Below are 18,199 nucleotides of genomic sequence, written 5' to 3'. Positions count from 1 at the left end.
GCGCTTATAGTACCTACATGCCCATTAAGATCTTCTCATATAAAAAGCTTCTCACTACTAGGTACAATTCTAATCAGGCCATCTAAGTCTTCCAGAACTGTCTCTTAGCACTCTCGTCGAAGCCTACTTGGGGGGCATACATACTAATTACATTCAAGACCATATCACCAACGACAAGCTTGACTAAGATAATCCTATCTCCTTGCCTTCTCACTTCCACCACACCATTCTTGAGGCTCTTATCAATCAAAACTCCTCATCCATTTCTATTCGCGACTGTCCCTGTGTACCAAAGGTTGAAACCTGTATTGTCCATCTCCTTCGCCTTCTGACCTTTCTATTTAGCCTCTTGAACGTATAGTATATTTACACGCCTCCTAGTCGTGGTATCAACTAATTCTCTTAACTTACCTGTAAGCGACCCTACATTCCAACTAGCTAGACGAATCCTAATTGGTTCGACTAGCTTCATTACCCTTCGCACCCGTCGACTCAGACGTGAAGATCCTTGCTCATTTTTCACTACACCCGGGCGCCAATGTAGCGCCCCACTAAGGAAGCGACGATCCGATCCTTGCTCACTTGACACCATGCCCAGATCGCGACACAGCGCGTCACCAAGGGGGTGTCGACCCGGCCCTTGCCCATTTAACACCGTACCCGGGTTACGATATGGCGCGTCGCTAAGAGGGTTACGCCCCAACGGTTTTCTTTCGGGTTTCATCTCCATTAGAATGGCTATATTTAATGTTGGCTCACCACGCCTATCACAACTCTCCTCCTTTATCAGGGCTTAGGACCTGCTGTGTTAAGACAATATAGGCGGAGTTAACTCCTGGTCTTGCAAGAGACTGTAATTTCTACGGAGTAGAAAAACTTTTGGTTTCAAACGGGGCAGCGTAATTGTATTTAGACATGTTCTTAGAACAAGGGCTTCCTTGTAAACTCAGATAGAAGCAAGGAATGCAGGAATTTTTCTATAGAATTCTTTATAGGAATCCTGCGAAATTTGTGTTCCAGAGTGGCCATCAAAAATGCCATTTTCCTTGTAAACTCAGAATCTCAGATAGAAGGGCCCCTGTTTGGAACACAGGATTTTTTTTTTCTTCTGTACAATACATATACGATTCCTATGAAATTCCAATTCCAAACTGGCCCTCAAGGATGCCATTTTGTGTCACTAGCAATAGCAAGAAAGATATAAGCTACTCAGCAAGTCAGGGCAAAATTGAAAAAGGACAGGCTGCAAAACCAAGAGGGAATCTGAACCAGCTCAACTGCTGGACGATAGTATGACATTTTCAGAAACCTTGAGCGATCGATGATAGGTAGATGCTGTCGGTATCACGAGGAACAAGCAACAAGCAACTCTGCACAGCTCTGCAGACAGCAATACGACACTTCCTTTGGGCCAAACATAGTCATCAGTAGGACAGCAGCTAGCTCATCACAAAATTGAAGTTAAAGCGCAAGTGGTGATAAAAAAAAGGGCACTAAAATGACACCAACGGGCAACGGTACATACGGATACGGTAGAGCTCAGACAGGGCTAAAACTGGTCTGGATACAAGCAATCTGGGCTGCAAACCAAAAGAATGTTAAGCACAACATCAGGATTCGGAGTGGTCGACAGAAAGAGGCGGGAGCAGGAGAGAATAAACAATGGCAGCACCAAAACAGCCTAGAAGATCTTGTTGAACTGGCCGCTCAGGGTGTCCTTGAGGTTCGAGTAGAGCCCATACAGGGAGTATTGCCTCAGGTTGGAGGCTTCATACCATGAGTTCAGAACCGACTCGTGCTTGTCCGTACCAGAGAACGCCAGCTGGATGCCGATGCTGCAGTCGACAGGCCCCTGGCTCTTGCAGCTCTGCGTCCTAATGGCGCATGTTTGTTTTCCAAGGCAGACAAAGTTTGACTTGCCGGAGCAAGCACCACAGCCATCCTTCTTCCAGTGCAAGTTTTGAAGTCTGCCTTTATTGAACTCAAGTACCTATGGAAGAATCGCCAAGTAGCAGTAAGATTCAGAACTTCTTTGTTACGTGTTCAGATATGCTGGACATAATAGTGTGTTTATCGATTCATACCAGGGTGAAGCTGGACACTGTGACTGAGGTGTTGGATACAAATATCGGAACAGATCTAGCTGCATACTTCCTACCAGCAAATGCTACCATGAATCCACCAGCTGAAGCCTACAAAATAGCGCATCTTTGATGATATACTGACAATGCCAACACTGGATGCATGCATTTAACCACGAATACAGACAACAAAACAAAGGACACTTAGAGCTCACTCGTGACAACCAAAGCACCATGACAGTAAACTTGATGAGTAGATAGGGTGTGCAATTAGCAATCAAAGATGTAAAGTTCCTCCTCGTTTTCATTTCTTTTTTTAGGTCAAAGTAGCGAATGAAACAAATTAACACTCTGAGGTTAAGCAAAGCATTTAAAGATCAGACACAACTAAGAGGAAATCCTGGAAATTCATCGGTCTTCAGCCTTTAGTGCCACATGTATAACAGTATAATTTATTCATCAGTTATGTACTGAAATATAATTTCATGTGCCCAGGTTAGCAATAATGCAAAACAAATCATTGTGACAAATACAAGATAGCTAGGTCAGAAACAGGCAAGGTAATAGGATCTTGAAAAAAAATAGTGGACCAGTTTTTTTTTTTTTCTTAACATTTTACATGAAAACATTGAGATTGGCACAAAGGCACTTTCGACATTATATGACATCACAGTTTCACAGACAACGTTTTAAATTACAATTATGCACCCAAGCAGATCAGATACTTTAAGAGACAGAATTTCTTAATATGAGCTATGCCAAGTTGAACTCCAATCCTAGACTCCTAATATGGCATTGCATAGATTCATGGTTTCCATTAGTTAAAAAAGTTGCAAGGATAGATGAAATGTTATGTCAATGTAGTGCTTTAGCATTCTCAGAAATCAGAAATTGGATATATTCTTGGCAACTTATAGCACAAAAAACAGAGTTATTTTCTAATAGGACCAATGTCTCTTAAGGATATATGCATGATGAACATGAATAAGTGCAAGATTCTCATTCATTCATTAGGACAAAGTTCTTGGAAAATTCATTAATTCAAATTAATACATATGTTCAGTATCCAGTAGAAGTCCATAACCTGACGTAGAGAGACACTATCCTTGAAGCAAAGCTGACTTTACTTTTCCCTCCCACATCATAAAATGGCTCACAGCAAACATAAAAGCAATGGTGATGCTAACTAGGCAAAAACAAATCGACAGGCTGCCCCCTCAAGTCAACCCTGGTGTGTATGCTAACTAGGTCAGGGGGCAATTAGATGGTGCAGTTAGCATTGCCATTACCATCTCTTGTGATTTTACTTGATCAGTAAGCAAAGTAGCATTAGGCTTAATCTAACAAATATGGAGCTGTGGAATAAAATCTCGCGATGAATCAAATCAACAGACCAACAACTGTGTAACTCCAAACACAAGCAGATAAAGAAATGCAAAAGAAAACGCCAGAGTATCATGCAAACTCATTCGATCTCCACATCAGCTTAGGAGAACCAAGAAATGCTAAGCCACATTATCAACACCAAAGTAACGTTCATCCACCTACTCCTGCATTTCCGTAAGGACTTAGAGCATCTCCAAGAGCTCCTTAAAACAACTCCATACTCGTTCTTTTGACAAAACGGGGGAAAAACAGCCATCCGACAGTTTTCTATCTGAACTCCCTAAAGATAAGCACTTGATAAATCTCCCCCTAGACCCCTCAGATATTCACGTGCTTTCTACGCTTGATATCAGCACTTCTCGCCAGTTGTTTTTCCTCCAAGCGCGGTTTTCTTCTTTTCGGGAGAGAAGATCCCTGGCCACCGCCGTGCCACGCCTGGTCGGTCCCAGATGGCTGAGCATGGCCTGGCTGGGGGCGACTGCAGACGACTGGCAGCGGCAGCCAGTGGCTGGAGGGGCAGGGACAGCTGCAGGGGGCAGAGCCTGGTTGGGGGGCAGGGGTCGCCTCTGGCCACTGCTGCCATTGCTGCATAAACAAATAAACCAAGACTCGATTCCTAATTGATTTTGGGAAAAGCCGGTACTTCAATGGACTAGCCTAGGCAATCTCCGACGCCTGCCAGTGGATGGAGCCATGCATGTAATCAGGGTTCAAAATTTCGAGGCGGTGGCCAAAAGAAAAATCCAAAATTTCGTAGTACACTAATACATGTGCTTTATTGTAAATATATAACTCTAGACTCATATTTTCTATTGTTTATGACTTTATCTTGCATATTCTTCTACTCAATAGATGTGTAGTCATAAATCATGATGTCTAGATTAAAAAATTTAGAAAATCATACTTCATGTTCAAGTCTCTAAAAAAAAATTCGCTGAAATTTCAGCCAAATTTCAGGGGTGGCAAAAAAAAAATTAATACCAAAATCGAAAACCATGCATGTAATACAAATTAACATTGTACATGCGCCAGACTAATAGAAATATTCCATTTCCATTTCGAATACAATGATATACCCTTGCCCTTGAATTTGCTTGGAGAAACAGTACGCGGGCAGCGATCTTTCTGGCTGCGGCTGGGGGGAAAGGGAGGCCGCTGGGGGTGGCTGCAGACAGCTGGGGGGACGCAGTCAGCTGAGGGGAGGCAGGTAAAGGGCAGGGGGCAGCGCACGAACCACGAGGAGCCGAGCGAGGAAAGGATGTGATGCGCTCTTTTTTATTATGTTTTAGTAACCAAATATTGCACACTATTGGAGAAAGACATTTTAGCTCCCTACTCAGTTTGGCCACTTGGTATAACAAATGATTTAGCAAGTGTTCTTTAAGGAGCTTTTGGAGATGCTCTTACAGTGCAAGCTTCCCTGGATCCATCCAACTTACTCCTTAAAATAGTTTGCCATGTAGGGGGATAAATTGTGCCCTTTTGTGCTATATTATGGTCATCCTGTCTTACTAGAAACAAATCACCAAGTATGATTCCTCATGACACACAGGGAAACTATGCTTACAGCCCTGTACACAAAGAAAGTACCAGGATCTTGACAAACTTATGGGCCGCCTTTTTGCACAAAAGAGTTGAACTGGCACAAAGGCACTTTAGGACTGATCTCCCCATCACACAGATGATTTTTTATACAACTATGAATCCTAGCAAATTTGGTACATCAATAGCCAAGATTCACTATTTTCTTATAATGGGGCAGACTGCATTGAACTAACAAGCATAGACTCCTGATTTTTAATTTCAAAATGTAACGCTTTCGCACTCCCAGCACTTGCATTAATCCTTGGAAAACTATGGAGATTGGAGAGCAAACAGAGATCCTTAAAATTAGATCAATTTCTCCAAAGATCTATGCATGCTGAAAATGAATCTCAGGTACAAAACGATAAAACACTCATTAAAGAAAGTTGGGCTTATATTTTTCTCACCATACCGGTTAAGTGAGTTCTTCTAAACTAGGAGCAGATAAAGAGTTTCCACCGGATAAAAAAAGAGGGAGCTTGGTTTCAGTTCAATATCACATGTTTCTTCATTATTTCAGGGTTTCCCTCTTTTACCTAGTTGTTACTTTTCTTGTCATTTGTTGTTTCAAAATACGAGTCGCTTGCTTTGGACATCATTGTACAGGACTTCCTGAAATAAATTATTTCTTACTACTTAATGAATGGCAGTGTGCCTGCCATTTTATGCCAAAAAGATCTTAAACAAATTCAAATCACAATTTACAGACAATGCTAAGCATATTGAGATGGTGCAATTCATTGGATACTTGTAAGATCAGGAACACGCGTCCACGCACTACGATATGTACAAGTTACATCAAGCAATGCACGCTCTCTCAACAACATAAAAGTATAAAACTATCTTTTGATCCTATTGGCCATTAACTATTACTGGAGTCGTGGATGAATATCTTGCATTGAATCAAATCACTGAGCAGTAACTCTGTTACACCAAGGTCGCATTAAGCAGATGAACAATTTCTACAGAAAGCACCAGGATCATGCTAAACAGCCCTACTTCCTGTTAGAGCAAGAAACAAATGCTAATCAACCCTACCTATGGCGTGGCAACTATCATCCACCTACTTCCACATTTCCACAAGCACGCAGAGTGCAAGCTCCGCAGGAATTCGGATCCGCCCCAAACTTATTGACTCCAAACAAGAAATCAGAAACTCAAACCAAGCAAGAAGGCCAGGATCGCTTACTGGGTTGAATCCGGTGGTGGTGTTGATGGTGAGCAGGGAGATCTCGTCGACCTTGGGGCGGAAGAGGGCGAGCTGCCCGGAGGCGGCGAGGTTGAGGCGGCGGTCGCAGGGGGAGAGCTGTGTGTTGCCGGAGAAGAAGGTATTGTATCCCGCGAAGACCACCCCGAAGGTGAAGCCGTCCCCGCGCTGGATCCGTGCGTCGCTGCACGGCTCATAGACGCCGTTCGTGTCCCCCGCCGCCAGCTGCGCGAGGCAGCAGGCGGCTACGGCGAGAGAGAGGGCAGCAAGCAGCGTACGCGTCGCGTCGGCGGCTACCATGGCGGTCGGCGGCGAGATTTTGCGGGGCGCTTTGGTGGCAACCGAACCGACCAAGCTGGCTCCAGTAACCACCGCCGAGGAGAGCTCGTGGGTGACAGCGGTGCAGGTGGGTGGGGGAGAAAGGTGACTAGGTGAGAGTGGTGGGCCATCACTTTCGGTTGGGTGATGGGCCTTTCAGGATCTTTGTTGGCCGAAATAGGCTGTTTGAGAAGCCGGTTATTTATGGGCTAGACTTTTTCCTATGTTACTAGGAAACAGCCCAGAAGCTAGGATTGTCTGTCTCAACTCTCAAGGTTTTAAATAGACAGCTTCCTCCAAAAACTATAAAAAGTTTTAGCCAAAGCTAAAAGCTATTTTATTTAGCGGTTTTATGATAACATAAATAGTTTTAATTAAGTAAGTACAGAAGCATATAGCTATGGAACTTTCATGAACATATATACTCAGAATGTTCAGGACTCTAGGACAATATGTCTCCAAATCTATTACTTAACATTCGTTAATCAATCAACATACTTATAGCTATGATCAATATTAATATTCACTTAAAATCCAACAATGAATAGTCAATCATTGTTCAATGGTTCATGACATCGTGTATTAAGTAAAGAACATAATTATAGTCATCTAAATAGATAAATATTTGTCTCGGTTAAAATTAGCGGTGCTATGCTAAAATGTTTCCTTGCTAAGCTAGACAGTGGTGTTTAGTGGAGCTAAAACGTTATTAGCGCAGTAGCGGAACCATTGGTAATATGGTAACAGTAGAGCCTATAAAAAAACCTATAGCAGTGCTATACCAGACTATTAGCGTGTTCGGCTGGTCAACTTCGGCTGGCTGGCTGGCCTTTTTTTCCAGCCGAAGCAGTATTTTTCTCTCACCAAATTCCAGCATAAACAGTGTTTTCCAGCTGCTACAGTAGCAATTTAATGCCAGCCGAACACTCTGTATATAGAACCATGATCTACCTTTACTTTTTTCTATACTTTTTCTTTTCTGTTCCCTACCGTATAGATGATGAAGTGTCTGAATGAAAACCCCTTCGTTTTCGAATGTTCAGTTTGAATTTAATATTTACAGAAGTATGGTGAAGAATAGTTTTGGAGCATTTAATTAGATCAAATGAAAGCAGTCACGTTAGATTTGCAAAACGTACTCTGACAACAGCTACAGCTGTTTACAGTGTATTTAGAACAGAGCTACTGGTCTTAACAACTGACAGTCGTTGCCTTGGCCACTGTCTTTAGTTGGTGAGCAACAGTGGCAACAAATGGAAAACGGTGACCCCAACTGTGGCAACAACAAATGAAAAACAGCGACAGTGAATCCTCAGCTAACCCACCAACCCTGTCACGTTACAGCGCCCACGCGATGAGCCGAACCTCAGGAGTAATAATCGAAGTAAGTTAATTATCACTCACGCGCCAACGAGCACTGAAATTAGTTCTCTGAGTTACCACGATTTTTCCTTGTATTGTGGCTTTAGTATAGCATCGTTAGATTCCTGTCTTGTGCCTTCTTTTCATTAAAATCTAGAAATGTCAACGTTGAAATGCTGAAGAATGTAGCAGATCAGAGAAGGCGCAGGACATTAGAAAAGGCATAGGAATCTCCGTGCTCAGCTGATCAGACTGAAACTTTCGGCAAAGGTTGATCAAAGTTCTGCAAAGCATCTTATTCTTGCTGAAGTTGCTGATTGCAGCATAAAAACAAAATGATTTCCAGCAGCGAATGTCCTGTTATAGTTTGGTGATTTCCTGAGAATATTACTGTCAACCAGGCTAGCTGATAACATCAACCATTCTCAAGAAAAAGAAATATCCGAATTTTTTTAGAAAAAAGGAGCAACCAGAACCCTAGAAGTGGAAACTGCTGAAACTGAATCGGGAGCAAAGACCAAAGAGGAAACCCCTGGAGAATATCTTGTGCCATGTTCGCTTGGCTAATAAGTCACGGCTGAAAGTACTGTTGTTGATTTTTTGTGAGAGAAAAATATTATTCGTTGGTTAAAAAAGTACGGCTTATAAGCCAAGCGAACAGGGCGTTCGTGTTTCTGACACGCCGCCTTCCTCCCCTCTGCTCTTCATTCATACATCACATATTTCCTCACAGTTTTGCAAGCAAATCTACCAAAAATTGCAAGGCGCTAGTGCTAATGCTACGAGATATCGACCGAGAACCTTGCTTCCGACAGGGCATACAGGCACTACACATCTGTGTCCAATCTGTGACAGAAATTTTACATGTTTTCCCGGTGCAGTCCATTGACAATAGCCCTGCCCAATATAACATCACAACCAGAAAAACATGCCATATCCCTTTCTTGTTTTAAACCCAAACAAGACATGACAGTCAATAGTACAACTCTGAGAGTGGAGCAGATAACAGGTCCCTTTGAACCAATAAGAGCATGCCAATAGCTAATAGTATAATGTTGGTAGTGGGGCAGATGCAGGACCTACGAGAATAGCAGTGAAACCGCTGACCTAACAAGTGCGGCCCCAACTTTGGCCATATATTAGGGTTTAAGGTTGCTTTGGTGAATTGTTCTGTTTAGTGCGGCTCTCCCTTTTCTCTTAACAGAGACTTTATACAAAAGAAACCTACAGCCAAAGTCAAATATGCTCTTTCATGATAATTAGTTTATGATCACTTCAAGCACCAGAATGGTCTAAGAAGCAAGGCAACAGCACCGTTGCATAGGCTAAATGACCAAAAACTGGGTTGGAGATGGTATATATGCAACGGAACCCACAAATCATCACAGCATGTATTCACAAGAGTGCCTCCATGTATACATAGGATGATCAAATTAACTATTGCCCTACTAAAAAAGCTGCTGCGTTCAAACACTGTACTCACAAAGCGACAATTCATAGTCATATCATACTCTCTCAGCAGCAGCAGCCTCTTCCCAGGAAAAAAGAAAGAGCTTCAAAAAAAAGAAGGGAGGCAAGAAGAGGATATGTTGTTCCTCGAGGAGGTTCTATAAGGCAGAGATGAAACTACTCGGTTGTCCATCTGATCACGGTGGAAGCGAAAGTAGCATGCAGTCTAACATTCCTTCGATGCCTGAAACAAGAAGGGGAAGTTCTGCAGAACCATAAAAGCATTGACAGTGTACTACTATGCGTAAATGAAAATTAGGCAAGTAAAGTTTCAAAAGAATGAAGAGGGGCAAAGGATTTAAATCAAAAATGTTCATAGGACCTAGTAAAGAATGATACAGTGAGAGCAGGGAAAATGTTCATTTCAGCCATGCTTATCAACCATGATACAGTGTTTTTCTCTCACAACAAAACAACATCAGCCGGCTTACAAGCCACATAATCGATCAAGCAAACAGGGTGAGCATTGTTACATTGATTGTTCTGACCAGAATGCAACAGACTCCCGCAAGAATTTCTTTCACTACCAAGGAAATGACTACCTATAAGGAAGCTTGTCTGTGTTTCAACTTTCAAGATGACTTAATCATTGACCAGCACTAATGAAAGGACCATATAGGCCAATTTTTCTATGATAAATGCAGTCGATCTAACAAGAGCAAAAGGCTTGCAGTGCCTAAGAAAACAAACTAATGTAACAAGCATTCAACTGATGACAAAATAACAATCTAATGTAGTATGCCGCTTTATTATGAAAATGTTAAGCATACAGATTACTGAACAACCTAATACTCTCGCATTCCGTACTATGTACACTCCATTTGGAGACATTTCTCTCAACACAACACCTAAATAGAAGAAGATTAACTCTTTCAGAGAGGCCGCAGCAAGTGCATATTCCATACCTCGCTCATTTCAGTGTACAAACTCCGACCATCAAATGGGGGGTTGCTTCAGACTAGTCACGTAGGATGACTGAGTCTGCAATCTCCATCAAAGGCTCAAGGCACTCAGGAGAAAACTTGCGGGCAAACATGTAAGAGTGTGTCATGTTTGAATTCCTCAGCTCCCTGATCAAGCTCGCGGATACCTCTCCAGGCCCATACATGTGTGGGTGTCCTGCAACTGAATCCGTCCAATTTACCCTTGTTAGGGTATACTTAGTACAACCCTCAGGATCCTGCATATCCAGCAGTGTGGGGAAGTAATGCTCCTCCGGGTAGCATGAATCCCTGCGCTCGATCAGACAGGGCAACTTGAACTTCTTCCAAAGCCGCATATCCCTCACGACCACGATGGCATGCCTTCTCGTGAGCACAAAGAACTGCGACCCAGCACGGAACTGATCATATGGAACCTCCGGCAGCATGACATCATCACCCCGGGCATAGTACCTGTCATGGAGCAGCTTGGTGTCGTTGTCCATGTTGTCCATTATCTCTATGAAGCTGCGGTGGCGGCTATGAGGGCCAGCATTGTCAGAGAGGAGTGCGTTGTAGAGGGTGGGGAACGGGTGGAGCGGGATGCAGGACTGCGACAGGAGCGCGAAGAACTGGTTGTTGGGGTCGTCAAGGAGCGCGGTGGCGAGGAGGCGGCGCGCGGCGGAGATGAGGGTAGGGGAGGCGCGCTGTGTGGCCTTGGCAGGGACGAAGCGGCCGCGGAAGGATGGCGTGGGCGGCAGCTCGAGGACGGAGTAGGGGTCGGCGTGGACGTAGAGGTTGAATTGGTGGGTGTGGCCGCGGAAGAACTTCTCCCAGAGCGGGGAGAAGACGAGGTCCGAGTTGGTGAGGAAGAGGAAGGCGATCTTGGGCGCCGGGCGGCGGCGCAAAAAGTAGGAGGCCGCGGAGGTGGGGGGCGTGGGAGTGGCCGACGAGGAGGAGAGTATTGCCCGGCGGAAGAGGGCGAGGTCGTCGGACTCGTCGGCGTCCGGGATGGCCGGGAGCGTCTTGGGCGGGAGCAGGCGCGGCGCGAGGAGGAAGACGACCGGGATGGAGAGGAGCAGCAGCAGGGAGAGCAGGAACGGCGAGGCGTACGGCGACGTCATCTCCGGCCAGCGGCTGCCGCGCCTGCGGCCTCTCGGATCAGGATTCGCAGAATGCGCGCAGGCCGCAGCCAATGCAGCGGCGGATCTTGGGTGCGTGGTTTGGTGGTGGTGGTGGGAGGGGGCAGGGATCAGATTTTTCTCCGAGGGAAAAAAAAGCAGGGGGGGCGATTGAGAGCGATTGATTGATGAGGACAGTCTGCCTCAAATTGGGCACCAGCAAAAGGCCCGGCGAACTGGATCTTGCGATCCGGGAGTAGTAGCAAGGGCGATTGGAACACGACGGAAGAACAATCGGGAGATTTCTCGCAGCTCAGATAGCCGGAGGAACCGGGCAAGCGATTGCTCCGAAATGGTGGGGGCAATGGCGCGGCGCCGCTAGGCTGGGAACCGACGACACCCCATGCGGGGGCAGGATCTGGCTCGAGATCCGCGAACGGCAGGCCAGGAGGACCCGAGCCGAGAGCGGGGGGCGGGACAGCCAGGAACAGCGCAGCCGGAGCAGGAAACCCGGCGCGGAACCGGGAATGGCGGATCCGGGACAGAGCGCGACCGACCTCGCGCGGAGGCTGGCGGGCGGACCCCCTGGAGACGGGCGGGCTTGGTGGGGATTGGGAGATTTTGTGGAGATCTCTGGCGCCCGGGTGGAGGCGGCGGCCGGAGGAACGGAGGCGAGAGAGTGAGGCGGAGGGGGAGGGACGGAGGGGACGCGCGCTTCTATCTGCTGCGCCTGCTCGTCGCTCTCGCGGGGCGGTGGGCCCCTCTTAATTAGGGGGGGGTGGGCGTTGTGATTGTGATTAATCGACGACGGCGACGCGACGCGAGCGATTACGCGGGGGCGGTTAGCGTTAGCGAGTGGCTCCTAGTCCTAGTCCTCCCGCACTGTTGTAAAAGCGCTATTTTTGGATCCCGGCGGTTGGATCCGCCGGCCGGCGCGAATCTCGACGCGTATAGTCTAGAAGCGTCTTGTTCACAGACACGCACAGTGGGAGTAGAGTTTTTAATCGGGATCCGGACATCCATCCAGTGCAGTCACTCACGTCGCGGGGCCGTGGGATCCAGCCGGAGCCTGACGGGTGGAGGCTGACGGATGGGGCCGCGTGTCGGTGGCGTGGGAGCTGCGCCTGCGCGCCCCTTGTCGTCCGATCTTTTTTATTGGACGGCGGTGGCTGCACGAGGAGGAGGGTAGGTGGCTGCCGCGTCGCACGGACAAGGTGGCGACGCTGACCGGAATGAAACCACGGCTGATACGCCCATACCCACACCATAGTCCGTAGACACGGTAGCAGGTAGCGGCCAATCTCAGTATCTCAGGAGCTAGCGAGCTGCCATGCGTTTTGCGTGTCTTGGCTCTTTGCACGCTTTTGATTTTGGTAACGTATCTCGGTCGATTTGGAGCTGTTGAGCTAGAATGTACTGCCTGTTCTGGATAGGTTTTGGATAGACATTGTTACTTGGAGTTTCATCTGTATTTATTTATTTAATAGAGTCTCACCTATGCAATTCTGATGGCATGGTCTAGAATTAGATGCTATGAAGAGGTTACAAAACAATAAAATGAAACACCCTTTTTATGTTAGTGATTGTTTTAATTATATTTCATTGCATCCTCGTGGTTGATTGACTTTGCGGTGATTTATTCCAGAATAAATGAATATATGGTGTTCGCTCAGTAACTTGTGATTCCGTTGATTGACTTTACGGTGATTTCTCTCTCAACAAATAAATAGGGTGTTGACTTTTGTAGTTCTGTTTCTACACGATTTACAACTTCTTTTGTTAGTCAACAACACTTAGTACCTGCTGTGACTAAGCCTCTAAGGTGCAACAAGTCGACACTACCTGAATTGTTGCCGGCCACCTATATTTAGGCCCTCTTTAATTTTAAAATTAGATGCTTACTTTATAAAAAAAAACCTCATAGGTTGGGCCTTTTTTCTTAGAAAGACAACAGTAACTGATATTTTTCCATTAAATATATTTACCATTACCAAAGTCAATGATTTGAAAAGAACATGGAAGTACTTTTACATGTGAATCTGTACATCGTCTTTTCATCTCTAGCCTACAACATTTTAGAAGTTACTCGTAGCAAAAAATGAAAAAACTTTAGCGGTCAAAGTAAAATATATGACATCCCCCCTCCATTTCAATGTATAAGGTGTGATTGACTTGGTGCGGTCAACGGTCATCAAGTGCGTACTTTGACCGTTAATTTCTCTTGTGATATATAATTTATATCAACAAAAGTTTGATTGTTAGAAAGATTTTCTAAATACAAAATCGATGTATACCAGATTTTGTAGTATAAACTTTTCGTATGATTAGACTAACTATTGGTGAAAGATTAAATTTTCAAATAGCTTGTGGTTGTATTATTGGCTGGAGTGGGTACACTAGTCTTAAAGATAAGGGATGTCCATACTTCTATATAGCTAGAGTGAGCTAAGCAGGACTATTCCCATTTGGACAAATAATCCATCTATTCCGGCTCAGTCCAAACACGAGCACGTCATCTTGTTTTGACATTTGTAATCTTGTACGGTTGTACTTCTTCCGTCTCCATGACCTTACCGTCTACATACTGGAGCTCCAGTCCACAGATGACGACTAGATCTGAGGACTCCGGCCGCGGCGACGGCGAATGAGATGCTCAAAGCAAAGTCTCACTACAACTCATTTTAAGTTTTATTTGATTTTCGGTCAACCATGGTTTTTTTTACCTTTTGGCTTTGATCTAGAGCTAATAGTAAGCTGTTAGTAATTAGGTTTCTTAAGATATAGATGTGTTTAATTAATAGTCTAGTTAATCGTTAGTTGAATACGTAATTAACAAGCATCTTACTAGTTGGATGAAACCAGCCTGTTCGGTTGGCTGGTTCGTATTGTTGCTGGTTCGTTTATGTGAGAGAGAAGTACTGCTGGCTGGTTCAGATGAACAGTACTCATGTGAGGGGGCTGGCCAGCCCAGCCAGCCCCAGCAAACAGTACTAATAGTAACTAATAGTTAGCTGTTCATATTAATTATTAAGCATTAATTAGTTAACTACTAGCAGCTAATGGATTCAAATATGACCTCTGTATTATGTACTACGCCAATATAGATTCGGCCTTTCCGGTTTAGGTCTTTTCTCCTACACGCGCACACTAATTAATAAACGACAGATACGTTAAAAATGTTTTATTTTTCAACGACTACATTCAGACATCCCATGACGAAACATATCTAAAAAAAAAACTGAGTACATCTTTATACAAGAATGACATGGCATTTGCCACATATTGGCTGCTCCTTTGGAAAGCTTGCGCCACACTCTCCAACAAGTTACGTAGACGTTCTTGGTTCCGTTTGTTCCCAGACCACCACGATCGCACACATTCTCGGAAAGAACTCTATGGTAATGGTTGCATGCACATTTCAATCCGCATCTGCGCCCTGTTTACTTGCTTATAAGCTGTATTTTTTCAGTCAACGAATAATATTTTTCTCTCACAATAAATCAGCCAACGATACTTTCAACCATGGCTTATCAGCCCAGCGAACCAGGCACTGAACGATACTCCCTCTGTCCAAATTTAAGTGCACGTTTGCGCTTCAGATTTTTTCCAAAATTAATCGACATAGGGTCTCAGACCTAGTATATACAAAGGAGTAGTAACTGCCATGGACAACCAGCTGTGGACCATGTTGGAACAAACAAAATAAAAAAAAATATTAAATTTCTCCGTCCACTCATTCATTTCGTTCGTTCTCATCGGGGGCCGTACAAGGTTCCGTTTAGTTCTCTTCTATTTTACAAAAAAATTTCAAGATTCTTTGTCACATCGAATCTTTAGACGCACGCATGAAACATTAAATATAAATAAAAAAATAAAACTAATTACACAGTTTAGACGAAATTCACGAGATAAATATTTTAAATCTAATTAGACTATGATTGGACACTAATTACCAAATAACAACGAAATTACTACAGTACCATTTTACCAAAAATTTCGCCAACTAAACAAGCCCTAAGCTCCCAGAACCCACGCCGAAGCATGTCAGCCTTTGGAAGAGAGTTCATAGGGCCAACAGCCTCATTTGCCACTTCACTGAGGTTCTCGTTCAAAACGCTAAAGTGCCTATAAAATAGGACGAAGGGATAAGGGCGCGTTTAGTTTGGCAAAGTTTGCATCTGTAAATTTTATATAGTGCACGATTCTTCACTATAGCATTTTATTTGTATTTGTGAATTATTGTCCAAACATTGACTAATTAGGCTCAAAAGATTCGTCTCGTAAAGTTAAAGTAAACTGTGCAATTAGTTTTTGATTTCATCTACATTTAGTACTCCATACATGTACCGTAAATTTGATGTGACATGAAATCTTCTTTTTACATGGTGCACTTTTGGAGAACTAAACAAGGCTAAGGTAGCGTTTAGTTCCTAAAATTTTTAAAGATTCCCGTCACATCGAATCTTTAGACGCATGCATGAAGCATTAAATATAAATAAAAAATAAAACTAATTACATAGTTTAGACGAAATTCACGAGACGAATCTTTTAAGCCTAATTAGACTATGATTCGACACTAATTATCAAATAATAATAAAAGTGCTATAGTATTATTTTGCCAAAAATTTCGCCAACTAAACCAGCCCTAACGTAAATTGACGAAGCAAGGCTTTAAAAAGCGACAGCTAGCACTCTGCTAGACTGCTAGAGCTACTACCAGGGCCTTCGTTTAGATTACGAAAAAATTTCAACCCGACGAATAGTATCACTTTCGTCTTATTTGGTAAATATTATTCAATCGTGGACCAACTAGACTCAAAAGATTCATCTCGTGATTTCCAACTAAACTGTATAATTAGTTATTTTTTTACCTACATTTAATACTTCATGCAAATGGTTAAAAATTGATGTGATAAAGAGAGAGTGAAAAAACTTGAAATTTGGATGGTATCTAAACAAGACCCAGAAAAAGAATGCTCCTAGATCTGATCCGGGTCATTGTCAGTCCCTCTGTCCCAAAGGCGTGCGCGCCATATTTCAACGATCTCATTGGTCGGCACCAGCACAGATATGGAACGCATTGGATTCTTAGCCCTCGTTTATTGGGCTGGAATCGGCAGGGCCAAAATCACTGTAGTATTTTGTTTGTATTTAGTAATAATTGTTTAATCGTTGACTAATTAGGCTCAAAACATTCGTCTCGTAAAGTACAATTAAACTGTGCAATTAGTTTTGGATTTCGTCAACATTTAGTACTTCATGCATGTACCGTAAGTTTAATGTGATGGAGAATCTTCTTTTTGTATACTACCAAAATTTAGATTTTAGGCAATATTTAGTACTCCATGCATGTACCACAAGTTTGATGTGATGAAAAATCTTCTTCTTGTATAGGGCCAAAGTTTGAATTTTGGGTAACTAAACACACCCCTTGCAATTCTTGTCTACGACTGGCCTAGCTGCAACACTAGGAGGTACTACTAGGAACTTTCTCACGTGCAAGGGATTGTCACAAAAAAAAATGCAACAAATAAAGGTTTCCCAACTGAGCTCCTGAATTTTTTTCAACAAAAAAAGCACCCATGTCCCAAACAACTCTCTAATCACAGTTTAAAACATGGGAATATTTCCACGGAAACTTTACTGTTTTCTTCAAAGTCCTTCAAACCTGGCACACCCCACTATTCATTTCTTTGTAGTAGCAGAGATCACAAACTGTTTCTGACTGTTTACCAGTTGGCTCATGCACATATGACACCACACCACATGATCCCAACAGAGAGGGGAGTTTACACACCACATGAACCCTCACTTTTGCGACCAATCATACATAAACAAATCTGCAGAGCATGCAATTTGACCTGAATGATTGCACTCGAAGGTATACCAGCAGAGGATGGTGCTCTGCAACTGCAAAAGCAGGATCACAGTTCCCAAGAAACTTCCACACACACACGCACTTGATAAAAGGAGACGTCAATCATACTCTCAGAGAGCTCCTCTGCTCAATAAAACGTATTCTGGACTGGTTTAGTCGTCAAACTTTGGATGTGCAAAGTTGACAAAATGGACTATAGCGTCACTGTAGTATTTTGTTTGTATTTGGTAATAATTGTCCAACTATTGACTAATTAGGCTCAAAATGTTCGTCTCGCAAAGTACAACCAAACTATACAATTAGTTTTTAATTTCGTCTACTTTTAGTATTCCATGTATGTACCGCAAGTTTGATGTAACGAGGAATCTTCTTTTTACGTAGTGCCAAAGTTAGGAGTTTGGGAGGAACTAAACAAGGGCTCCGTTTATTAATAGCCCGTTAGTTTTGTCGTAAACGATCGTGGATTATTTACTACTAGTTAATTTGGTGTGAGAGAAAAATAATGTTCCAGCTTATAATCCACGATCGTATACGAGCAAGCGAATATGAAGTAAGCTAGCTAGTGCTAGTTTATTTGAATGCCCTATCAAACCAGAGAATATGGGTGTGCTTTCCATGACGCAAAGCGGGATTTGAAAGAAAGAAAGAAACTCGTTTTAAAACTAAACCATGCCTCCTATAATTCCCGCATTCTAATAATTTAAAGATAGGGAACAGCATGGCCCTCATGGTCCTAAAATATGCTAATTTTAAAGTATGTGCGCGTGCACCTGCTGATACATTACCAGCGAGCCGTTGATCAAGGATTAACAATGAATGAAAAGGCCAGCATA

At 43.5% G+C, this 18,199-nt stretch overlaps 2 protein-coding genes and 1 pseudogene across 2 annotated transcripts; all 3 read right to left on the bottom strand.

The window, feature by feature from the left end:
* Nucleotides 1–1,513: 1,513 nt before the first annotated feature.
* On the bottom strand, nt 1,514–6,672 carry LOC136472021 (uncharacterized). Its single transcript, XM_066470055.1, has 3 exons — nt 6,241–6,672; nt 2,085–2,192; nt 1,514–1,990 (listed from the first exon to the last, which is right to left on the bottom strand). Exons 1-3 carry the CDS (start codon nt 6,556–6,558, stop codon nt 1,682–1,684), a joined length of 735 nt encoding a protein of 244 aa, XP_066326152.1. The 5' UTR covers nt 6,559–6,672; the 3' UTR covers nt 1,514–1,681.
* Nucleotides 6,673–9,278: 2,606 nt separating this feature from the next.
* Nucleotides 9,279–11,628, bottom strand: LOC136471113 (glycosyltransferase BC10-like). Its single transcript, XM_066469138.1, has 2 exons — nt 10,353–11,628; nt 9,279–9,631 (listed from the first exon to the last, which is right to left on the bottom strand). The coding sequence occupies exon 1, from the start codon at nt 11,489–11,491 to the stop codon at nt 10,406–10,408; it is 1,086 nt and encodes a 361-aa protein (XP_066325235.1). The 5' UTR covers nt 11,492–11,628; the 3' UTR covers nt 9,279–9,631; nt 10,353–10,405.
* On the bottom strand, nt 11,529–12,756 carry LOC136526100 (formin-like protein 3; annotated as a pseudogene).
* Nucleotides 12,757–18,199: the final 5,443 nt, after the last annotated feature.

Source organism: Miscanthus floridulus, chromosome 1 (genome assembly GCF_019320115.1).
Source record: "Miscanthus floridulus cultivar M001 chromosome 1, ASM1932011v1, whole genome shotgun sequence".
In the NCBI taxonomy this organism is placed as follows: Eukaryota; Viridiplantae; Streptophyta; class Magnoliopsida; order Poales; family Poaceae; genus Miscanthus; species Miscanthus floridulus.
Note: the sequence above shows the minus strand (reverse complement) of the source record. Positions and strands in the feature narration are given on the sequence as shown.